A 25,937-nucleotide genomic window follows, 5' to 3' on the forward strand; every position below is an offset into this window, starting at 1 on the left:
CCACTGATTTTAACTCCATTCAGACATGTCTGTCATCTATTATTTCACTCAGTGGCAGTCAGAAATAAAGAAAAAAGAAACAGAGAATATATTTTATGCCATGATCATGAATAATGACTTTTCAAAAATTAATTAATAAAGAACCAATACGTATACTTTTAGTGTTTTTACCACATTTAATAGTAACACAATAAATGAGTTTTAATAACATTAGAATGCAATTCAAGACATAAAACAGAACCTATCTGTCCTGTTGGATAAGGCACAAGGAAGAGGGCTTTCTGGGATAAAGGGGTTCCCACAGCAGATGAACACATTTCTGATTTGTCTCTGGTCAGAGGTGAATACAGCAAAAGATAGGCCTGAGAGGAGGTGAGAAGGAGCAATTAGGGATGGTGTATATAGGGGAGCTTTGATTAACATCAACAAAGCTCACAGTTCTAGCTTCACAATCCAGGAATAAACCTACGTGGCTGGTAGGTCTTGGGACATATTGCAGTGTCATTGGGGAGGTGGTAAAGAGACTGCACTGAATGCCGTTCTTAACACACCCAAGACTAAAGAGTCCCTCCTCTCCATATATATTGCCATTCTGATTCTCCCCTTTCCAATACTTATTACAGACACCAAAAGCCCAATTCCAAGAGTCCCCCACATGGACCTCCCAGTAATATTTGCCGGAGGTGAAAGTCTGAGCACCCCATGCAAGAAAACTTGGAGGTGTTGCAGTGATATGGGGTGCATTTTGACGGTCACATCCAATACAAATGCTTCTCAAATCTCCACATCGGAAGATATGACTGTTGGCTTCATTATGATGCAGAGTAATATCCACTGCAAAATAAATAAATAAATAAATAAATAAATAAATAAATAGAAAAAAGAAAACATGCATAGGCATGTGTAAATAAGCAAAAATTGTTGTATCAAGAAGTTAATTTACCAGGAAATGTAAAGTCCCAAGGACACTTTTGCTTGTAACTTCTAATAAAGTATAGAGATGGTTAATATTATCTACAAAACAAAACGCTAACCACAGATATTAAAAATGTTTTGAAAACTTACATACCAAGAGCCAAATGTAAGACCAACTTCTTTCAATCCAATTTTCAAAGCAAAATTTGCACATTATATGCCCTAAATGCCGTGCTGTTATCAAGATCATTATTTAGAAATGTTTCTTATTCTTAAAAACTAGTGCTATCATTTTGGAAAGAATGTGAAGATTTTCTGTTACTCAAGAACCGCACTAGATAACTGGATAAAAATCCGTAAGTACATGTCATAAGTGATAATGTAAAGCAGATTTCTGCAAAATCTTTTACCAGTCTCTCTGTGGCCCTCCATGCTAGCTTGGGGCTGAAGCTGGATTTTAGACTTAACATGTAGCTTTTCATATTGCAATTAAACTGAACTTCTTTTAGTTTGTAATTTTACTTGCATTCACAAAATGATTTCTTCTTTTTATTTTTACCCATTAACTAATTTTCTTGGAAATACATAATATATATCCATTTAAAAAATTTAAAAACCCCAAGAATCTCCAGTGAACTATATTCCCCAAAAGAACAGTTCTTAGCTGTTCAAATGAATACACTACAGAAATGTAAAATTTTGTATTTAACATTAAATAACTCAACTTCATTCTGAGCATTGTTCCATTTGCTCGTTTTTTAAATTTGCTACACTACTCCTTTTTCCAATTACATTACTCAGTACATAGGAGGCCATAATGTATTTGTTTTTCACTATCTTTCAAACTTAATGCTATAAATCTGACTATACAGACACAGATACAAAAGGGTTGCATGATTATGTTGCTCACTTATGTCTATAAAGTAGTAAAATATTTGATAAGGGTGAAATATTACCTATGTGATCCTAACAATAATAATATTTAGATAGTGGGAGTGCTGCCTATGGGTGGAGACTTACCTCGGAATTGGTTGAGCCTGTCCCTCAGTCCAGTGACGGGCCCTGCCCTGAGCTCTAGATTCAGAGGCTGGGGCATGTGCAGCAGCACGGAGTCACTCCTGCAAGGAAAAACCTGCAGTTACAACATCTACAGCCATAAAATAAATAAAAATCACTACTTGTATTTTAAAGATATTTTGTGAGAATCCTTTGAACCCACAAATTTGATAATTCAAAAATTATTCCTTCCTTTATGAAATTAATTTCTATTTACAGTTTCTGAATTTTAAAGCATAGTGCGAGAGTCTGAGTCAGAATTCAGTCTGATCTTTCATATTTTTTGCCCCAAATGGGTAAGGTTCCTTAGCCTTATGGCCTTGAGAATATTTAGAAAGGAAATTCTGCGTTCCACTTCTTGGCAGACTCCCCTGACATCTTTGTCTGAAATAGCGGGGTTCTGGGGAGACTGCTGCATCTGCTGCTTCCTTTTCAAGATAAAGAATGTGAAACTTGTTCTAGGCAGCTAGACCTGCCTTTTAGAAACAAGCTTCCCTAGAGACTTATACAGTTCTAACACTCCACAGTTTTTTCAATCTATTTTTCAGAACTGTTAACTGATATGTACATAGGTATGAACAACAAATCATCAACTTTTTCACGGCTAAAATACTTCCCCCACTTCTCTCCTGCTTCCTCTGGTGACTTTCTCACCATCCACAAAACAAAACTTCATCTTTCACCTATGCAGGCTTTTAAGCAATAAAACAAAATCAGGAATAAACATGTTTTTTTTTTTAAAATTTTACTTCACTATTTATTTATTTATGTATTTAATTACTTAGTGGTCTTGTCTTTTCTGGTGTGGGAATGAAATTAGATGCAAAAAAAAAAAAAAAAAGTAGTATCAATATCTTAATCATTTATGCCATGACTTTGGTAGAGACTGCTTTGATATTCGTGGAAAGTGAAAGAACATATGCTAAAATACAGGTACACACTCACCTGTATAATATGTCTCCAAAAGCCTGTAAAAAAAAAAAAAAGAAAGAAAGATTTAGTGCAGTTCACAAGATGCATCTTTCATTAAGTTCAGCATGAAATTTGGAGTCAGTTCCTCAAGATATTATTTCCCTACCATCTTCTCTTCTGCAAAGCATTTTCTATTTCTTCTGTAATGAAAAACCCAGTCAGTCGTATTGTCACTAATTAATATCCTGGGAAGGTCTGAGTCTTGAAGACATTCTCTAAAGAAGTGAAGGGAGAAGAGGCCCAGAGAGTCTATGCTCCATGGTTACCTCGAATAACCTACTCAGTCATCTTTCCCAGAACCTATTACCCAAATGAGTGGCTCCCACAATAACATTAATGTGAGCCTAGATTCCCAAAACTTCTGATCTTGCCATGTCCTCAAATTAACCTAAATGTAAATGAATCACCCACTATTTTATACATGTGTGACGACCCAGAATGTATTATTGACTTAGTTGGGGAATAGTTATTGGGGCTGTTACCTTGACCATTCCACAAAGTTTTGTGGCTGGCGGATAAAGTAGGAGGGACCTTTGGCCTGGTAGAATCCCTTGGCGGGGCTATACTCTCCCAATAAAGTAGCATTAGTTATGCGAATGTGTTTTTGGAAACACATCATGGAAATAAAGGTAAGGAGATGGATTTCAGCCATGAGGAAAATACCTATACATGTGAATAGTCAAAAACCTGAAAGCACATTGTGAGTTTGTACCTGAAGTAGCTCCACATCCGGTTTATGGCACATTTTCATCAGCTCCTCATACGTTCCTCTTAAAATCTCCCTCCTATGAGCCATTTTGGCTTTACTTAAATGAAGTTGATGAAAAATATCTTTCCCCTTCTTTTTCAGCGTCTCCAAATTATGTTTTTCTTCTTCATGATGAAATGCAGGCATCTTCTGATACTCAGCTCTAATAGCTTCTAGCCTTACATTCACATAATCCTGCAGTGATAATGGGTTAGTCAAAAGAGAAATGTATTTCTTTGTCGCCTATTAAGTCTCACTGATTACTTTTGTCTCCTGAACATCCAACAGTTTAAACCTCAGTCTTGCCAGTTCTTAGAATCCACAAATTTTTTTCTTTTCCTTTCTTTCTGCATAAAGATCAACATAGATGTATCTGACCAATTACATTTAATTTATTCAAGATAATGTGTGTTCCAAGATAGTTGGAAATAAAAAAAAACAACGACAATTTGAATTTCTCTATTCCAACCCATATTTATGGAAAAGTAAGAACAGTTCACGCTTAAGAGTTGGAGTATAGAGCTATAGTTACTAGAAAGGAAATAATTATTTCTATTTCTGAGATACGTAACAAGTTGCTTAAACTCATTATACGTGAAATGACCTTAGACTAACATGTCCAGCTAAATGCATTTTGCCCAGCAAAGCCTATCCTAATAAGGCTGCATTTATGATTTGGCCATCTTTGTCTCCCTGAATTCATTTCCTTCCATTCTTTTTCTAAGTCATCCCAATCTGAAACATAGACTTCTTTGTGGTTCCCCAGGCCTTCAAATATACACAAACTCAAAATTACTGCATATGCTATTCTCTCCAACTAGAATTTTACACACACACACACACACACACACAAACACACATATACATATATACACACTCATGGTCCACATATACATCCATACACACTTTCGTGCTCCCCTTCCTCTTCGAAACTTTGTTCAATTTGAATTTTTCAGTGAGTCTTTTTTCTGAACACCCTGTTTGAAACTCAGACACTAATCTTCAGTTTCTGGCCTCTATTGTCCTTTTCTACTTCCCTGCTTGATTATTCACCAACAAAGAACCTACCACACTCGAACACATCATGTATTGCACATATTTGCATGTTGACCATTTTTGCCTCTCTCATTTGGATTGTACGATTTGTGAGGACAAAGATGCTTTCTTTCTTCTATACTGGCAAATTTTCTAATTTAATATTCAACATAGACTAGGTTCTTATGAAATACTTTTCAACACATTAATATTAGCTATCATGCCCTCAGAGTATACATCCACAAAGAGAAAATCGTTTTTAATATTTCTCTGAAGTCCTCAGAGTTCTCCTTATATTTAGATACTAGCTCCCGTATTTCGGGCATGTTTGCACGTCTCCCTCAAGACACAAATCCATATTTGTCACCACTTTTCTTATCATATGTTATGTATTATTCAATATTAATTAGTTGAGATTCTTAATTTCATGTTTGCCCTAGATTTCCCCTGTCACTCTTTCTGCCTCAAATTTTCCATGCAATTCCAAATACTACTTGTCCACCAGCATTCAGATTAATGAATGAACCAGGCTCAGAAGGTTCACTTGAGCTTTCCATGACTGCCAGACGAATCTTGTGCCTAGCATTTATCCAACAAGCACATATAGAACGCTGTGAGATGGCTCAGTTTCTTGTATCTGTTGGTGTATAGCTACAGGTTTGTATGAAAACAAACCAGCATGCTTTGGGTAACATCAATGGTTTTGTCAGAAATCCCATCTAACAGTCACACTATTCTACATAAGAAATGAGGCCGCATTTTCTCAATTTTTTTTTTTTATGGGCTCCCAGAAACATTACGGTTTGATATCAAGTTCCTATTTTAAGAGTCACCCATTTGCCCAACATAAGTTCCCACTGAGCTCAGCAACTCAGTACAGGACTGAGTTGCACAGGACTAACCTTCCAGTGGCTGATTCTGGTGGTTTCCACGTTTAGATTTCTCTGATTTTCACAAGCTTTTTCCCATAAAGACTGCATTTTCGTTAAAAGCTTCTCCTGCAAAAGAGCCATAAATTGAAGCACCAGTGAAGAATATAAAGTAACAGGCAGACTGTTTCACAGGGAGGGAGCCCAGAATGAGAGACAAATAAGTCCCTAGTAAATCCCAATCTCCAAGAAAACAGGCCCACAGGAATTTCATATGTCCTTTATAGAAATAGATCTCCAGAGGCATCACTTACCCGGTGCTCCTCAGCAGCCCACTCAACGGGACAGTGTCTGTGATACCGGTGCTCCTGAGAGCTGGAGCACAGCAAACAGAGCAGGCTCCTGTCCACTTCACAGAACATCTTCTTTGTCTCCCTGTGAGTGCCACACATTTGCTCCTCAGAGCTCAGGAATAGCCAGAGACTGGCTTTTCTGGCAAGGGAAGCCATCTTCTTCAATTGAATGTTAGTTTTGAGGTTTCTCTGCTGCGTTGTCTTTATGCATTCAAAGCACTGAGTAAGAATTGGGATGTCTTGCCAGTTGAGGTAGAAACAGGGCCTGCAAAAGCTGTGCCCACAGTCTATGGTGACCGGGTCTATGAAGTAGTTCATGCAGATGGGGCAGGTGAGTTCCCTCTGGAAGACTTGCGAGATTCCAGAATTCATGTTTCTGAGGAAGAAAGAGCAACATGTCATTTTGGGGTCTGGGTTGATGAAAAGCTTCTGAACATGTGGAGATAAGTGATAGCTATAGTTTCTTCTCTTGACAGTGTTCATTAAAGCACAGCAAATTATTTCTTCCATAACAAAAATAAAAATCTCACACAGAGAGAGGCTCCCAGCTTTATAGTAGATATTACTGACTGGGTGACTCACAACCCCTTCTACTCCTGGTTTCTGTCTGTAACATAATACTAATCTATTCAAATTCCCATTTTTCTGAATGTGGATCTGGAAATTGGGTTTGATTCTAAGTGGCCTAGAATAAATTGTAGTTGTTCCTATTCTTCTTTCATATAACTGCTGAATGAATATGAAAGAGTGGGAAAAACGGCCTTGGCCAAAGAAATACGAGAAGGTGGCTAGAGGGTCCTATGATACATTTTGAGAGAGAGACACAGCAGTGGGGCAGCAAACCACCGTGGCACATGTTTACCTGTGTAACAAGCCTGCACGTCCTCCACATTTATCTCAGGACTTAGAATCATATAAAATTAAAGTAAAATAAAAAACCGAAACCAAAACAAAATAGAAAAACCAATCAACCAACCAAATAAACAAATAAAAGACAGCAATTAAACCAATTTAGGTTGAATAGAAGAGAAAAAATCATTAAAGATATTGGGCCTTTTTATTTTCTTGTGGATTAAATTAACTTCTCCTAGGGATACTCAGACTCTGAACTAACATATAGTAGGACTTTTGTTAAACTTAAAGAAGTGTAATTATATTTCTATGGTGTGATGGTGAATTTTAGGTATCAGTCTGACTGGATTAACCAACACCTAGGGAACTGGTGCAGCATTGTTTCTGGGTGAGTCGGGGAAGGTGTTTCCAGAGGAGAGAGACATGTGAGTTGCTGAGCTGAGTGGGACCATCATCCCTCAATGTGAGTGGGCACCATTCAATCAGCTGGTAGCTCAGATAAAAGGAAAAGGCCAGAGGAAAGGCAATTTCCTCTTTCTTTCTCCTGAAGCTGGTTCTGAGGCTTTCAGCCTTGAGCTCAGTCAAGATACCGGTATCCTCAGGCCATCAGCATACAGACAGCCTATATTTGGAACTGCTCAGACTCCATAACCAAGCAAACAAATTTTCCTGATGAATTCCCTCTCGTGTAGAATCATGTGTAGCTTGAGGATAGATATATGTTCTGAGAAATGTGTAAGGAGGTTTTATTTATTTACTTTTTGAGATGGAGGCTCACTCTGTCACCCAGGCTGGAGTGCAGTGGTGCAATCTCGGCTCACTGCAAACTCCACCTCCTGGGTCAAAGTGAGTCTCCTGCCTTAGCCTCCTGAGTACCTGGGATTATAGGAACATGCCACTACACCTAGCAAATTTTTCCATTTTTTTTTTTTTTCCAGTAGAGATGAGGTTTTGCCATGTTGGCCAGGCTGGACTTGAACTCCTGGCCTCAAGTGATCTGCCCACCATGACCTCCAAAAGTGCTGGGATTACAGGCATGAGCCACTGCGCCTAGCCGGGTGGTTTTATTGTTTTGACATGATAGAATATACTTATACAAACCTAGATGGTATAGCCTGCTACACACCTATGGTACACAGTACAGCCTATTGCTCCTAGACTACAAAACTGTACAGCATGTTCCCTACTGTATACTGTAGGCAATTGTAACACGGTGGTAATTACTTAGTATGTAAACATATTTAAATACAGAAAAGGTACAGTAAACATACTGGTATTATAATCTTATGTGACCACCATGTGTGTTTTGTGGTTGACTGAAATGGCTCATGAATGTATCTCTACATGTATACATATACATCCTATGATTCTGTCTGTCTGGGAGCCCTGACTAGCATATAAACTATGGTCTTTGGCAATTTTAAGTCCTTTTCTTTACTCTCCTTTATTTGATAACACTGCTGAATTTTATTGAAAGAAATGAAAAATCTTAGAATTGTAAATATTCTCCAGAGGTCATCTAAGTCATTTTAAGGAAATTTTCATCATTTAATAAGATTAAGACTCAAGTGAGATGGCAACCACCATCACGTATCAAATTATATCTTATATATTTATTTGGTGAAAAAATTGTGTTTTGATTTCCAAACTAGGATGTTTTGGGGAGCTTTCTCATTTTTTTCAGTTTCACTATTTTGCATCTCTCATCATTACCTTACTAATTTAAAGTTATGTCTAAATGCTGAATGAATTAACATTCATTAACGTCTTCTCAATTCAGATGTATACTATTAGTACACTCATTACACATATATTTGCACACACCTATGTGTACATACATGTATAAATATCAACTCCATATATTCATTATGCGTACCTATCTGTTGCAGCAAACACTAGATATTTCAATTTTTTCAAAACTGTATTGAAGAATGATAGAAAATTCAAAATAACAACAATTAGTATCCTCATAATTCATAAAATCTATAGTAGGAATATTAATTACAAGTGGTATCGTTGTGTAGATTTAAGATAATGAGATATTTTTAACACCCTAATTTATTATTTTGTAAAGGAAAGAAGATATAATTTTATCAATATAAGTTTCACTCACCGCTGGGTTCTTTGAATGGTTCCCACAATGATTCTTTGAGAAATAATTCTGTGAAGAACTCCTCAAGGTCAGGAGCTCATTCGCCGCAGTACCGAACTTCGGAGGTCACCAAAACACAGCTCCCTCTAAGTGCGCTCCTTCTCCTTTGGAGAAAACTGAGCTTGTCTCTTCTATGTCCTTTTATAAGAATCTGTGAAGACCACACCCACCTCTTTAAGTGGGTGGAGTATTGAGAGAGGTTGAGAATAAGATGATTAGGTTTATGCAGTATGTAGACCACACCTTTGCACCGCTGATTAAATTATCATCACTCCTTAAAAAACCATGACTGAAATGAATCTTATGTGACATAAATCCTATCAGATTAGACATACACTGGAAATTAACTAAGATGCATTTTATACTGTTTGTTGAGCTTCATCCAAGATACAGGCATTCCTCTAAGGGCACATTTATTTATTCTAGAGAAACTCTCTTCTTGCGGAGTGCAGTGGTACAATCATAGCTCACTGTAGCCTTGAATTCCAAGGCTCAAGGGATCCTCCTGCTTCAGCCTCCCAAGTAGCTAGGACTACAGGCTCACACCATCCCACCTGGCTAATGATTTTTAAAACTTTTCATAGAGTCAGGGTATGGCTCTGTAGCCCAGGCTGTTCTCCAACTCCTGTCTTCAAGTGATCCTCTGGTCTTGGACTTCCAAAGCGCTTGGGAGTACAGGCATAAACCATCTCGTCCAGCCTTAAATGCTGCTTTAGTATGTTTAGAGGATATTGGAAGAGAAGTCCAACAGGAAGATAAAACTTTTTTTGGTTTCTACCACTCTAAGAGAAATCACTGACTAACCAAATCACTCTACTAATTTGAGGTCTCTTATTGAATTTACAAAACTTTGCCAATCTCATGGGTGAAATATGAGTTATCATTTTCATGCTTTTCTCCCCATGGTGCATGATGTTCCACCATGACTAGAAATGCAATATAGTAATTGATTTGGGGATTATAAACAAGTTTTGGGACGTAGGCTAATTCACAAATACAGAATCCAAATGATAGGGATGGATTATATTTTTCTTTCTATAACAAATATTTTTGTTGTCGTGACAATTTAAAAAACAAAAGAGATTTCAGAAGCGGCTCCTCAAATATTTTCTGACAGAGGAATTCTTTGCCAATAGCCCCCAGAAGACTTATATCCAAGAGTGCCAGAACAGTGAAGACAAATCTGTCAGCCCTATGTCTGTCAAGGTTCAAAACTTCTGTCAAGGTTCAAAAATCAAAGCAGAACCCATAATATATATGTATACTTAGGGAGATTCACATATGACTTAAGTGCAAGGAACTGGTTTCCACAGCTGGTGGGTTGCCTGAGCAAGTATGAGATCCCTGTTAAAGTCAGTTAGGAAGAAAAATCCTCAGCTGGCTGGATCCCAATGGTCATGATTCAAAGCTTTGGTCCAAAGTCAGTAGGGGGCAATTGGAAGATGACAGTCCCATTCGCTATTTTAAATGTTGTTCAAGGAATGCCTATGTCTTTCTTTAATGGACTTTCACTGATGAAGTCAGGTTTACCTGGGCACACTTGCTAGTTACAAGAGTAGGACCTCTGGTTACATCTGCAAAATACCTTCCCAGTAGGTCCTACGTGAGTGTTTCATTGAATAATAATAAGAAAATTTCTCTATGCCACAAAGTCCAGTTTCATTCTCCCACATGTGGCTTGCCAATTATCCCAGCACCATTTGTTGAATAGGGTGTCCTCTCCCCACTTTATGTTTTTGTTTGCTTTGTCGAAGATCAGTCGGTTGTAAATATTTGGGTTCATTTCTGGGTTCCCTATTCTGTTCCACTGGTCTATGTGTCTAATTTTATATCAGTACCATGGTGTTTTGGTGATGAATGAAGGCCTGGAGTATGGGGATGCAATGCTCAGGGGCCAGACAGTCGGGTGCAGCAGCACAGCCTCATCCAGCAATCAGAGAGGGGATAGGAACAGAGAAAGGTGGGGAAGACTAGAGGCAGGTTTATGAAAGGAACCAGAGCCCTTGGTCGGGTAGAAATGGGGGTGGAGGGCGATTCCAGCTTGTCCTCTGCAGCATGAATTCCTTGACCCCCTACCACAAACAGACATCTGTACACAGCAGCTCTCCTGTGACTGAGATTTTTGGTTATTTTCTTGCTTGATGCAATTTTCTTCCCTGAGTCAATTTATTGACTCCTGGAAAGTGGTGTAAAAATTGGTTCTCTCTGAGATTGGTGTAAAATTCATGTAAAATTGGTATAAAAAATGCAGCCGGAGACAAGCTAGAATTATGGCAGGTTTATCAAAGGTTTATGAAAGGTTTATGAGAGGTTATTTTCAAAATAACCAAGAATCTCAGTCACAGGAGAGCTGCTGTGTAAATATAATCCATCCCTATCATTTGGATTCTGTATTTGTGAATTAGCCTACGTCCCAAAACTTGTTTATAATCCCCAAATCAATTACTATATTGCATTTCTAGTCATGGTGGAACATCATGCACCATGGGGAGAAAAGCATGAAAATGATAACTCATATTTCACCCATGAGATTGGCAAAGTTTTGTAAATTCAATAAGAGACCTCAAATTAGTAGAGTGATTTGGTTAGTCAGTGATTTCTCTTAGAGTGGTAGAAACCAAAAAAAGTTTTATCTTCCTGTTGGACTTCTCTTCCAATATCCTCTAAACATACTAAAGCAGCATTTAAGGCTGGACGAGATGGTTTATGCCTGTACTCCCAAGCGCTTTGGAAGTCCAAGACCAGAGGATCACTTGAAGACAGGAGTTGGAGAACAGCCTGGGCTACAGAGCCATACCCTGACTCTATGAAAAGTTTTAAAAATCATTAGCCAGGTGGGATGGTGTGAGCCTGTAGTCCTAGCTACTTGGGAGGCTGAAGCAGGAGGATCCCTTGAGCCTTGGAATTCAAGGCTACAGTGAGCTATGATTGTACCACTGCACTCCGCAAGAAGAGAGTTTCTCTAGAATAAATAAATGTGCCCTTAGAGGAATGCCTGTATCTTGGATGAAGCTCAACAAACAGTATAAAATGCATCTTAGTTAATTTCCAGTGTATGTCTAATCTGATAGGATTTATGTCACATAAGATTCATTTCAGTCATGGTTTTTTAAGGAGTGATGATAATTTAATCAGCGGTGCAAAGGTGTGGTCTACATACTGCATAAACCTAATCATCTTATTCTCAACCTCTCTCAATACTCCACCCACTTAAAGAGGTGGGTGTGGTCTTCACAGATTCTTATAAAAGGACATAGAAGAGACAAGCTCAGTTTTCTCCAAAGGAGAAGGAGCGCACTTAGAGGGAGCTGTGTTTTGGTGACCTCCGAAGTTCGGTACTGCGGCGAATGAGCTCCTGACCTTGAGGAGTTCTTCACAGAATTATTTCTCAAAGAATCATTGTGGGAACCATTCAAAGAACCCAGCGGTGAGTGAAACTTATATTGATAAAATTATATCTTCTTTCCTTTACAAAATAATAAATTAGGGTGTTAAAAATATCTCATTATCTTAAATCTACACAACGATACCACTTGTAATTAATATTCCTACTATAGATTTTATGAATTATGAGGATACTAATTGTTGTTATTTTGAATTTTCTATCATTCTTCAATACAGTTTTGAAAAAATTGAAATATCTAGTGTTTGCTGCAACAGATAGGTACGCATAATGAATATATGGAGTTGATATTTATACATGTATGTACACATAGGTGTGTGCAAATATATGTGTAATGAGTGTACTAATAGTATACATCTGAATTGAGAAGACGTTAATGAATGTTAATTCATTCAGCATTTAGACATAACTTTAAATTAGTAAGGTAATGATGAGAGATGCAAAATAGTGAAACTGAAAAAAATGAGAAAGCTCCCCAAAACATCCTAGTTTGGAAATCAAAACACAATTTTTTCACCAAATAAATATATAAGATATAATTTGATACGTGATGGTGGTTGCCATCTCACTTGAGTCTTAATCTTATTAAATGATGAAAATTTCCTTAAAATGACTTAGATGACCTCTGGAGAATATTTACAATTCTAAGATTTTTCATTTCTTTCAATAAAATTCAGCAGTGTTATCAAATAAAGGAGAGTAAAGAAAAGGACTTAAAATTGCCAAAGACCATAGTTTATATGCTAGTCAGGGCTCCCAGACAGACAGAATCATAGGATGTATATGTATACATGTAGAGATACATTCATGAGCCATTTCAGTCAACCACAAAACACACATGGTGGTCACATAAGATTATAATACCAGTATGTTTACTGTACCTTTTCTGTATTTAAATATGTTTACATACTAAGTAATTACCACCGTGTTACAATTGCCTACAGTATACAGTAGGGAACATGCTGTACAGTTTTGTAGTCTAGGAGCAATAGGCTGTACTGTGTACCATAGGTGTGTAGCAGGCTATACCATCTAGGTTTGTATAAGTATATTCTATCATGTCAAAACAATAAAACCACCCGGCTAGGCGCAGTGGCTCATGCCTGTAATCCCAGCACTTTTGGAGGTCATGGTGGGCAGATCACTTGAGGCCAGGAGTTCAAGTCCAGCCTGGCCAACATGGCAAAACCTCATCTCTACTGGAAAAAAAAAAAAAATGGAAAAATTTGCTAGGTGTAGTGGCATGTTCCTATAATCCCAGGTACTCAGGAGGCTAAGGCAGGAGACTCACTTTGACCCAGGAGGTGGAGTTTGCAGTGAGCCGAGATTGCACCACTGCACTCCAGCCTGGGTGACAGAGTGAGCCTCCATCTCAAAAAGTAAATAAATAAAACCTCCTTACACATTTCTCAGAACATATATCTATCCTCAAGCTACACATGATTCTACACGAGAGGGAATTCATCAGGAAAATTTGTTTGCTTGGTTATGGAGTCTGAGCAGTTCCAAATATAGGCTGTCTGTATGCTGATGGCCTGAGGATACCGGTATCTTGACTGAGCTCAAGGCTGAAAGCCTCAGAACCAGCTTCAGGAGAAAGAAAGAGGAAATTGCCTTTCCTCTGGCCTTTTCCTTTTATCTGAGCTACCAGCTGATTGAATGGTGCCCACTCACATTGAGGGATGATGGTCCCACTCAGCTCAGCAACTCACATGTCTCTCTCCTCTGGAAACACCTTCCCCGACTCACCCAGAAACAATGCTGCACCAGTTCCCTAGGTGTTGGTTAATCCAGTCAGACTGATACCTAAAATTCACCATCACACCATAGAAATATAATTACACTTCTTTAAGTTTAACAAAAGTCCTACTATATGTTAGTTCAGAGTCTGAGTATCCCTAGGAGAAGTTAATTTAATCCACAAGAAAATAAAAAGGCCCAATATCTTTAATGATTTTTTCTCTTCTATTCAACCTAAATTGGTTTAATTGCTGTCTTTTATTTGTTTATTTGGTTGGTTGATTGGTTTTTCTATTTTGTTTTGGTTTCGGTTTTTTATTTTACTTTAATTTTATATGATTCTAAGTCCTGAGATAAATGTGGAGGACGTGCAGGCTTGTTACACAGGTAAACATGTGCCACGGTGGTTTGCTGCCCCACTGCTGTGTCTCTCTCTCAAAATGTATCATAGGACCCTCTAGCCACCTTCTCGTATTTCTTTGGCCAAGGCCGTTTTTCCCACTCTTTCATATTCATTCAGCAGTTATATGAAAGAAGAATAGGAACAACTACAATTTATTCTAGGCCACTTAGAATCAAACCCAATTTCCAGATCCACATTCAGAAAAATGGGAATTTGAATAGATTAGTATTATGTTACAGACAGAAACCAGGAGTAGAAGGGGTTGTGAGTCACCCAGTCAGTAATATCTACTATAAAGCTGGGAGCCTCTCTCTGTGTGAGATTTTTATTTTTGTTATGGAAGAAATAATTTGCTGTGCTTTAATGAACACTGTCAAGAGAAGAAACTATAGCTATCACTTATCTCCACATGTTCAGAAGCTTTTCATCAACCCAGACCCCAAAATGACATGTTGCTCTTTCTTCCTCAGAAACATGAATTCTGGAATCTCGCAAGTCTTCCAGAGGGAACTCACCTGCCCCATCTGCATGAACTACTTCATAGACCCGGTCACCATAGACTGTGGGCACAGCTTTTGCAGGCCCTGTTTCTACCTCAACTGGCAAGACATCCCAATTCTTACTCAGTGCTTTGAATGCATAAAGACAACGCAGCAGAGAAACCTCAAAACTAACATTCAATTGAAGAAGATGGCTTCCCTTGCCAGAAAAGCCAGTCTCTGGCTATTCCTGAGCTCTGAGGAGCAAATGTGTGGCACTCACAGGGAGACAAAGAAGATGTTCTGTGAAGTGGACAGGAGCCTGCTCTGTTTGCTGTGCTCCAGCTCTCAGGAGCACCGGTATCACAGACACTGTCCCGTTGAGTGGGCTGCTGAGGAGCACCGGGTAAGTGATGCCTCTGGAGATCTATTTCTATAAAGGACATATGAAATTCCTGTGGGCCTGTTTTCTTGGAGATTGGGATTTACTAGGGACTTATTTGTCTCTCATTCTGGGCTCCCTCCCTGTGAAACAGTCTGCCTGTTACTTTATATTCTTCACTGGTGCTTCAATTTATGGCTCTTTTGCAGGAGAAGCTTTTAACGAAAATGCAGTCTTTATGGGAAAAAGCTTGTGAAAATCAGAGAAATCTAAACGTGGAAACCACCAGAATCAGCCACTGGAAGGTTAGTCCTGTGCAACTCAGTCCTGTACTGAGTTGCTGAGCTCAGTGGGAACTTATGTTGGGCAAATGGGTGACTCTTAAAATAGGAACTTGATATCAAACCGTAATGTTTCTGGGAGCCCATAAAAAAAAAAAATTGAGAAAATGCGGCCTCATTTCTTATGTAGAATAGTGTGACTGTTAGATGGGATTTCTGACAAAACCATTGATGTTACCCAAAGCATGCTGGTTTGTTTTCATACAAACCTGTAGCTATACACCAACAGATACAAGAAACTGAGCCATCTCACAGCGTTCTATATGTGCTTGTTGGATAAATGCTAGGCACAAGATTCGTCTGGCAGTCATGGAAAGCTCAAGTGAACCTTCTGAGCCTGGTTCATTCATTAATCTGAATGCTGGTGGACAAGTAGTATTTGGAATTGCATGGAAAATTTGAGGCAGAAAGAGTGACAGGGGAAATCTAGGGCAAACATGAAATTAAGAATCTCAACTAATTAATATTGAATAATACATAACATATGATAAGAAAAGTGGTGACAATATGGATTTGTGTCTTGAGGGAGACGTGCAAACATGCCCGAAATACGGGAGCTAGTATCTAAATATAAGGAGAACTCTGAGGACTTCAGAGAAATATTAAAAACGATTTTCTCTTTGTGGATGTATACTCTGAGGGCATGATAGCTAATATTAATGTGTTGAAAAGTATTTCATAAGAACCTAGTCTATGTTGAATATTAAATTAGAAAATTTGCCAGTATAGAAGAAAGAAAGCATCTTTGTCCTCACAAATCGTACAATCCAAATGAGAGAGGCAAAAATGGTCAACATGCAAATATGTGCAATACATGATGTGTTCGAGTGTGGTAGGTTCTTTGTTGGTGAATAATCAAGCAGGGAAGTAGAAAAGGACAATAGAGGCCAGAAACTGAAGATTAGTGTCTGAGTTTCAAACAGGGTGTTCAGAAAAAAGACTCACTGAAAAATTCAAATTGAACAAAGTTTCGAAGAGGAAGGGGAGCACGAAAGTGTGTATGGATGTATATGTGGACCATGAGTGTGTATATATGTATATGTGTGTTTGTGTGTGTGTGTGTGTGTGTAAAATTCTAGTTGGAGAGAATAGCATATGCAGTAATTTTGAGTTTGTGTATATTTGAAGGCCTGGGGAACCACAAAGAAGTCTATGTTTCAGATTGGGATGACTTAGAAAAAGAATGGAAGGAAATGAATTCAGGGAGACAAAGATGGCCAAATCATAAATGCAGCCTTATTAGGATAGGCTTTGCTGGGCAAAATGCATTTAGCTGGACATGTTAGTCTAAGGTCATTTCACGTATAATGAGTTTAAGCAACTTGTTACGTATCTCAGAAATAGAAATAATTATTTCCTTTCTAGTAACTATAGCTCTATACTCCAACTCTTAAGCGTGAACTGTTCTTACTTTTCCATAAATATGGGTTGGAATAGAGAAATTCAAATTGTCGTTGTTTTTTTTTATTTCCAACTATCTTGGAACACACATTATCTTGAATAAATTAAATGTAATTGGTCAGATACATCTATGTTGATCTTTATGCAGAAAGAAAGGAAAAGAAAAAAATTTGTGGATTCTAAGAACTGGCAAGACTGAGGTTTAAACTGTTGGATGTTCAGGAGACAAAAGTAATCAGTGAGACTTAATAGGCGACAAAGAAATACATTTCTCTTTTGACTAACCCATTATCACTGCAGGATTATGTGAATGTAAGGCTAGAAGCTATTAGAGCTGAGTATCAGAAGATGCCTGCATTTCATCATGAAGAAGAAAAACATAATTTGGAGACGCTGAAAAAGAAGGGGAAAGATATTTTTCATCAACTTCATTTAAGTAAAGCCAAAATGGCTCATAGGAGGGAGATTTTAAGAGGAACGTATGAGGAGCTGATGAAAATGTGCCATAAACCGGATGTGGAGCTACTTCAGGTACAAACTCACAATGTGCTTTCAGGTTTTTGACTATTCACATGTATAGGTATTTTCCTCATGGCTGAAATCCATCTCCTTACCTTTATTTCCATGATGTGTTTCCAAAAACACATTCGCATAACTAATGCTACTTTATTGGGAGAGTATAGCCCCGCCAAGGGATTCTACCAGGCCAAAGGTCCCTCCTACTTTATCCGCCAGCCACAAAACTTTGTGGAATGGTCAAGGTAACAGCCCCAATAACTATTCCCCAACTAAGTCAATAATACATTCTGGGTCGTCACACATGTATAAAATAGTGGGTGATTCATTTACATTTAGGTTAATTTGAGGACATGGCAAGATCAGAAGTTTTGGGAATCTAGGCTCACATTAATGTTATTGTGGGAGCCACTCATTTGGGTAATAGGTTCTGGGAAAGATGACTGAGTAGGTTATTCGAGGTAACCATGGAGCATAGACTCTCTGGGCCTCTTCTCCCTTCACTTCTTTAGAGAATGTCTTCAAGACTCAGACCTTCCCAGGATATTAATTAGTGACAATACGACTGACTGGGTTTTTCATTACAGAAGAAATAGAAAATGCTTTGCAGAAGAGAAGATGGTAGGGAAATAATATCTTGAGGAACTGACTCCAAATTTCATGCTGAACTTAATGAAAGATGCATCTTGTGAACTGCACTAAATCTTTCTTTCTTTTTTTTTTTTTTACAGGCTTTTGGAGACATATTATACAGGTGAGTGTGTACCTGTATTTTAGCATATGTTCTTTCACTTTCCACGAATATCAAAGCAGTCTCTACCAAAGTCATGGCATAAATGATTAAGATATTGATACTACTTTTTTTTTTTTTTTTTGCATCTAATTTCATTCCCACACCAGAAAAGACAAGACCACTAAGTAATTAAATACATAAATAAATAAATAGTGAAGTAAAATTTTAAAAAAAAAAACATGTTTATTCCTGATTTTGTTTTATTGCTTAAAAGCCTGCATAGGTGAAAGATGAAGTTTTGTTTTGTGGATGGTGAGAAAGTCACCAGAGGAAGCAGGAGAGAAGTGGGGGAAGTATTTTAGCCGTGAAAAAGTTGATGATTTGTTGTTCATACCTATGTACATATCAGTTAACAGTTCTGAAAAATAGATTGAAAAAACTGTGGAGTGTTAGAACTGTATAAGTCTCTAGGGAAGCTTGTTTCTAAAAGGCAGGTCTAGCTGCCTAGAACAAGTTTCACATTCTTTATCTTGAAAAGGAAGCAGCAGATGCAGCAGTCTCCCCAGAACCCCGCTATTTCAGACAAAGATGTCAGGGGAGTCTGCCAAGAAGTGGAACGCAGAATTTCCTTTCTAAATATTCTCAAGGCCATAAGGCTAAGGAACCTTACCCATTTGGGGCAAAAAATATGAAAGATCAGACTGAATTCTGACTCAGACTCTCGCACTATGCTTTAAAATTCAGAAACTGTAAATAGAAATTAATTTCATAAAGGAAGGAATAATTTTTGAATTATCAAATTTGTGGGTTCAAAGGATTCTCACAAAATATCTTTAAAATACAAGTAGTGATTTTTATTTATTTTATGGCTGTAGATGTTGTAACTGCAGGTTTTTCCTTGCAGGAGTGACTCCGTGCTGCTGCACATGCCCCAGCCTCTGAATCTAGAGCTCAGGGCAGGGCCCGTCACTGGACTGAGGGACAGGCTCAACCAATTCCGAGGTAAGTCTCCACCCATAGGCAGCACTCCCACTATCTAAATATTATTATTGTTAGGATCACATAGGTAATATTTCACCCTTATCAAATATTTTACTACTTTATAGACATAAGTGAGCAACATAATCATGCAACCCTTTTGTATCTGTGTCTGTATAGTCAGATTTATAGCATTAAGTTTGAAAGATAGTGAAAAACAAATACATTATGGCCTCCTATGTACTGAGTAATGTAATTGGAAAAAGGAGTAGTGTAGCAAATTTAAAAAACGAGCAAATGGAACAATGCTCAGAATGAAGTTGAGTTATTTAATGTTAAATACAAAATTTTACATTTCTGTAGTGTATTCATTTGAACAGCTAAGAACTGTTCTTTTGGGGAATATAGTTCACTGGAGATTCTTGGGGTTTTTAAATTTTTTAAATGGATATATATTATGTATTTCCAAGAAAATTAGTTAATGGGTAAAAATAAAAAGAAGAAATCATTTTGTGAATGCAAGTAAAATTACAAACTAAAAGAAGTTCAGTTTAATTGCAATATGAAAAGCTACATGTTAAGTCTAAAATCCAGCTTCAGCCCCAAGCTAGCATGGAGGGCCACAGAGAGACTGGTAAAAGATTTTGCAGAAATCTGCTTTACATTATCACTTATGACATGTACTTACGGATTTTTATCCAGTTATCTAGTGCGGTTCTTGAGTAACAGAAAATCTTCACATTCTTTCCAAAATGATAGCACTAGTTTTTAAGAATAAGAAACATTTCTAAATAATGATCTTGATAACAGCACGGCATTTAGGGCATATAATGTGCAAATTTTGCTTTGAAAATTGGATTGAAAGAAGTTGGTCTTACATTTGGCTCTTGGTATGTAAGTTTTCAAAACATTTTTAATATCTGTGGTTAGCGTTTTGTTTTGTAGATAATATTAACCATCTCTATACTTTATTAGAAGTTACAAGCAAAAGTGTCCTTGGGACTTTACATTTCCTGGTAAATTAACTTCTTGATACAACAATTTTTGCTTATTTACACATGCCTATGCATGTTTTCTTTTTTCTATTTATTTATTTATTTATTTATTTATTTATTTATTTTGCAGTGGATATTACTCTGCATCATAATGAAGCCAACAGTCATATCTTCCGATGTGGAGATTTGAGAAGCATTTGTATTGGATGTGACCGTCAAAATGCACCCCATATCACTGCAACACCTCCAAGTTTTCTTGCATGGGGTGCTCAGACTTTCACCTCCGGCAAATATTACTGGGAGGTCCATGTGGGGGACTCTTGGAATTGGGCTTTTGGTGTCTGTAATAAGTATTGGAAAGGGGAGAATCAGAATGGCAATATATATGGAGAGGAGGGACTCTTTAGTCTTGGGTGTGTTAAGAACGGCATTCAGTGCAGTCTCTTTACCACCTCCCCAATGACACTGCAATATGTCCCAAGACCTACCAGCCACGTAGGTTTATTCCTGGATTGTGAAGCTAGAACTGTGAGCTTTGTTGATGTTAATCAAAGCTCCCCTATATACACCATCCCTAATTGCTCCTTCTCACCTCCTCTCAGGCCTATCTTTTGCTGTATTCACCTCTGACCAGAGACAAATCAGAAATGTGTTCATCTGCTGTGGGAACCCCTTTATCCCAGAAAGCCCTCTTCCTTGTGCCTTATCCAACAGGACAGATAGGTTCTGTTTTATGTCTTGAATTGCATTCTAATGTTATTAAAACTCATTTATTGTGTTACTATTAAATGTGGTAAAAACACTAAAAGTATACGTATTGGTTCTTTATTAATTAATTTTTGAAAAGTCATTATTCATGATCATGGCATAAAATATATTCTCTGTTTCTTTTTTCTTTATTTCTGACTGCCACTGAGTGAAATAATAGATGACAGACATGTCTGAATGGAGTTAAAATCAGTGGAAGAGAGTCGGGATCTTTTGCCTCATGCAAAAACTTGGAGTGAAGTCTTAACGATAACTGGGAAATGTTGTTTTTCTTTCTCGTTATCTAACTGTGTTGCACTTATCCATCATGTTTCATCGTACTAATCTATCCTTTGAGTTAATGCCATTTGACCTTCTGGGCTTCACTTTGGAATTCTCACCACATATATAAATAATCCTGCATTATTAGTGCGCTCTTCTACATTGAAATACACAAGGTGATCAGAACAATGCTGGATTAATTGAATTTTGTTTAAAAAAGTAACTAAATATTGACTCCTACCTCAAAAGACACACAGTCATTTCCAAATAGATTCAAGTCCTGAAGGTAAGGGGAACATGATACAATATTCTCATAAGGATTTCTTAACCAGGACAAAAATTAACAACTAAAAAAACTTAGTTGGTTTATATTAATGATGACATCTGTGTTTCAAAAAACATGACACAAGAATTGAAATGCAAACCATTAGTGGAGAAAGATATTCACCCGAACATATATAAAATACAATACAATACACGTGCATGATGAATACTTAAAATGTATTTTAAGTGTTTTTCCAGATTCTTCCAGAGTGGCATAGAATAAACTTGGATGGCAGAGTCAATGATGAGATTAGCTGTGGAAATGGGAAACCGTTTTTTGGAGGACAGTAGTAATGCTGTGAACTTATGAAAACAACCAAGTATTGGGTAGCAACTAAAATGTGTCTCCATAACGTCATTTTACAGATGCGTATCTGAAATCTGAAATTTGGGAGAACATTCTACTAGTGTTCTCTAGTGAGAAAATACAGCTGGAAGGAAGATGGGAGGGAAGATGAAGGAGAGAGAAACAGAATGCATTTGAGAGAAAGTGCTATTTAGACTAAAATAGAATACTGCAGATACCACGACAAAGTGGTTAAAGTGTGTCTTATGGAGCAGAAATGGCAGAAAATACCACAGTAAAGAGATTTACAACTGGACTGTTAGTTCTGGCTTTTATTCTGTCAATGTTGTGGCTTCTAAACACATCAGCGCTCTCCTTTGATCCATGTGCTAATTAACAACCTACACTCTGCCCCCTCTCCCGGATTCTTTCATCCTGTTAAACCCAATCTAATTCTAATCCAGCTGGTCACTGTAACACATGTAATCATCTAAGAATTTTAAAAATATATTTGATGAACTAGTGAATACACCTCATTCTTAACAAAAATACTGTTTGAGGGGGAAGTCGATGGTATTTACAACCATTTAGGTGCATCCACACATGCAGGCATATACATATATGTATATATTTATGTATCTGAGTTAATTGCATTAATCAGAGTGGCTACCTGGATTAGGATTACACTGGGCTTTGCTGATGAAAGAATTCGCAATGTTGTTTGGTTACCCTGTAATACTTATATGAGTATATTAACCCTGTAATTTTACTACTGCAGAAACTCCCTTAGATGTAATCAAGGATGATTGTATAGGGATGTATATTGTTGCACTCTTTACAATCCTGAAAGAGAGAGAAATATATATACTGTAATGTGGAAATTGTTTAGAAAACTAGAATGCATTTTACTAAACCCTGTAAAAACCAACGCCATCTATATGTATTAGTATATCGATACTAACAGATTTTCTTTTATGTCTTACGTGACTATAATTCCTATTTTTCACTAGTATTTTTAGTATGGACAGACAGAGTATTTTATTATGGATGGATATAGAAACAAAAATAATTCACTCTACAGAGAGTATAAAAATTATATATAATTATATATTATATATAAAGTATTTTATATTATAGGTAAATATTTATATATTTATATTTAATATAATATATGTAATATATATTATATAAAATATATATAATACATAATATAAATATATAATATATATTATATAAAATATATAATGTATGTTATATAAAATATATATTATATATTACATATAAATTTTATATAATATATATTATATAATATAAATCATTATATATATATAAAAATATATATATAAAACACTACAGGGACACGATTAGTTTCTGCTGGTGTGGAGACAAGTCATATCATGTCTAGGGGCCATGATGATAGGAGCAGTCAGAGGATTTCTTGCATTGTGATGGGTGCATATAAGTTAAATGAGCCACTTACCAGTAGAATTGATAGCAGGTTAACGGCTAGGGTTACTTCGTATGAAATTGTTTGGGCTGCAGCTTGTAATGCACCAATTAGTGCATAATTTAAATTTAATTGCTCTTCCTGGTCATAGAGTAGACGTCTAGGCTTGATATGGTTAGTAAAAATAGGAGGCCCATATTAAAATTAATTAGAGGAGCTGGTATAGGGATGGGGGTTCACAATAGGAGAGCGAAAGAAAGGGCCAGGGTTGGAGCAATAATATAAAGGTTAATAGTAGATGTTGAGGGCCATAGGGGTTCTTTGCTGAAAAGTGTTATTGTGTCAGCGAATGGTTGAAGCATTCCCTAAGGACTTACAATGTTAGGCCCTTTGCATAGTTGTATGTAGCCTGAGTCTTCGTTAAATGGGTGATTTAAAATCAATACTGATTTATATTAATGATAATTATTATTAAATAGTTATATTAATGATAACAATAAAATTATTAATATTAATTATTAATAATGGCGGATATTAACAATTGATAATGATCTTATTAATTAGGAAACAATAATATTAGGTACCAATAATTAATATTAATATTAATAATATGAAAAATTTATTAGCAATTATTTCTCAATATTGATATTGGCAATTAATATTAATGTTAATAATAAATAAGTAATAATTAATAATAATATTACTCCTAATACCGCAGTGCGTGCACACCCACCTATGACATTGTTCCTAATGTCCAGGGAGGGAGAGAGCATGGTATTACTTTCAATATTGCAGTAGGTGTACACCCACCCGGTGATATTGATCCGAATATCCAGGGGGTGGAGTATGACGTTACTCCCAATATAGCAGTGGGTGTACACCCACCCGGTGATATTGCTCCTACTATTCACGGAAGAAGAGAATGATATTACTCCCAGTATCGCAGGGAGTGTACGCCCGTTCTGTGATATTGTTCCTAATATCCGGAGGGGGAGAGGGCGATATTACTCCCAATATGGCAGGCTGTGCACACCCACCCTGTGATATTGTTGCTAATAATATCCAGGAAGGGAGAGGATGATATGATTCCCCATACAGCAGCAGCTGAACACCCACTCTGGGATATTATTCCTAACATCCATGGAGGGGAGAGGCTGATATTACTCCCAATATCGCAGGGGGTGCACATCCATTCTGTGATACTGTTTTTAATATTCAAAGGCGGAGAAGTTGATTTTACTCCCAATATCACAGAAAGTGTACAAACCCGTGTGATATTATTCCTACTTCCAGAAGAAGAGAAGATGATATCACCCCCCATATTGCAGGAGGCGTACACCCACTCTGTGATATTTTTCCTAATATGCAGGGCGGGAGAGGACAATATTATTGTTAATAGTGCAGGATGTGTACAGCCCCCCTGTGATATTGTCCTTAATATTCCAAGGCGAAGAGGATATTACTGCCAATATCGCAGAAAGTGTACACCACCCCAGTGATATGGTTCCCATGATCCAGGAGAGAAGAGGACGATATCACTTTCAGTACCACATGGGGTGGACACGCCCCCAGTGACACTCTTTTGAATTTCAACGTGGGAGAGGATGGTATTTCTCCCAATATCACAGTGGGTATAAACACTTCTTTGATATTGTTCCTAATATTCAGGAGTGGAGAGGATGTTATCACTCCCTATATTGCAGAGGGTGTACACCAATCTGTGATATTGTTCATAATTTCTTGGGGGGGATGATATTACTCACAATATCGTAAACACGCTGTGTGTCCACCGTGGGTCATGATATCCAGGGAGGGAGAGGAGGGTGATATTACTCCCCATTTCACGGGGGGTGTCCACCCCTCCTGTCATACTGTTTCTTATATGCAAGGGGGGAGAGGATGATATTACTACCAATATCAAAGACCTGTACAGCCCCCCTTGTGATATTGTTGCTAATATCCACGTTGGGAGAGGATGACATTACTCCCAATATCACAGAGGGTGTAGACACCGCCTGTGATATTATTCCTACTATCCAGAATAAGAGAGAATGATATTACTCCCAATAGTGCCGGGGTGTACACCCCCCTTGTGATATTGTTCCTAATATCCACGGAGGGAGAGCATGATATTAATAACTCCCAATATCGCTATGGGTGTACACCCACCCTGTGATATTGCTCCTAATATCCAGGGAGTAGAGTATGACATTACTCCCAATGTAACAGTGGGTGTACATCCACCCAGGGATATTGCTCCTAATATTCATGGAAGGAGAAAATGATATTACTCCCAATATCACAGGGAGTGTGCGACCCTTCTGTGATATTGTTCCTAATATCCGGAGGGCGAGAGGATGATATTACTGTCAATATCGCAGGCTGTGTACACCCATCCTGTGATATTGTCCCTAATATCCAGGAAAAGGGAGGATAGGACTCCCCATATAGCAGGAGGTGTAAACGCACCCTGAGATATTGTTCCTAATATCCATGGGGGGAAAGAGCCCGATATTACTCCCAAAATC

At 37.5% G+C, this 25,937-nt stretch overlaps 2 protein-coding genes across 4 annotated transcripts; one reads left to right on the forward strand and one right to left on the reverse strand.

Moving 5' to 3' along the window:
* Positions 1 to 267: 267 nt before the first annotated feature.
* LOC129048988 (tripartite motif-containing protein 49D-like) lies at positions 268 to 6,485 on the reverse strand. 2 transcript variants are annotated; one of them, XM_054526208.1, is made up of 6 exons: positions 5,910 to 6,485; positions 5,629 to 5,724; positions 3,656 to 3,886; positions 2,917 to 2,939; positions 1,936 to 2,033; positions 268 to 834 (listed from the first exon to the last, which is right to left on the reverse strand). In XM_054526208.1, exons 1-6 carry the CDS (start codon positions 6,456 to 6,458, stop codon positions 335 to 337), a joined length of 1,497 nt encoding a protein of 498 aa, XP_054382183.1. In that variant the 5' UTR covers positions 6,459 to 6,485; the 3' UTR covers positions 268 to 334. The 2 variants fall into 2 exon arrangements, with proteins under 2 accessions (XP_054382183.1, XP_054382184.1); XM_054526209.1 differs by lacking the exon at positions 3,656 to 3,886.
* An 8,419-nt stretch (positions 6,486 to 14,904) lies between these two features.
* LOC100454214 (tripartite motif-containing protein 49D) lies at positions 14,905 to 21,001 on the forward strand. 2 transcript variants are annotated; one of them, XM_054526210.2, is made up of 6 exons: positions 14,905 to 15,383; positions 15,569 to 15,664; positions 17,402 to 17,632; positions 18,349 to 18,371; positions 19,255 to 19,352; positions 20,454 to 21,001. In XM_054526210.2, the coding sequence occupies exons 1-6, from the start codon at positions 14,943 to 14,945 to the stop codon at positions 20,951 to 20,953; spliced, it is 1,389 nt and encodes a 462-aa protein (XP_054382185.1). In that variant the 5' UTR covers positions 14,905 to 14,942; the 3' UTR covers positions 20,954 to 21,001. The 2 variants fall into 2 exon arrangements, with proteins under 2 accessions (XP_054382185.1, XP_054382186.1); XM_054526211.2 differs by lacking the exon at positions 17,402 to 17,632.
* The last annotated feature ends 4,936 nt before the right edge of the window (positions 21,002 to 25,937 follow it).

This window comes from Pongo abelii, chromosome 9, assembly GCF_028885655.2.
Source record: "Pongo abelii isolate AG06213 chromosome 9, NHGRI_mPonAbe1-v2.0_pri, whole genome shotgun sequence".
NCBI classification, from domain to species: Eukaryota; Metazoa; Chordata; class Mammalia; order Primates; family Hominidae; genus Pongo; species Pongo abelii.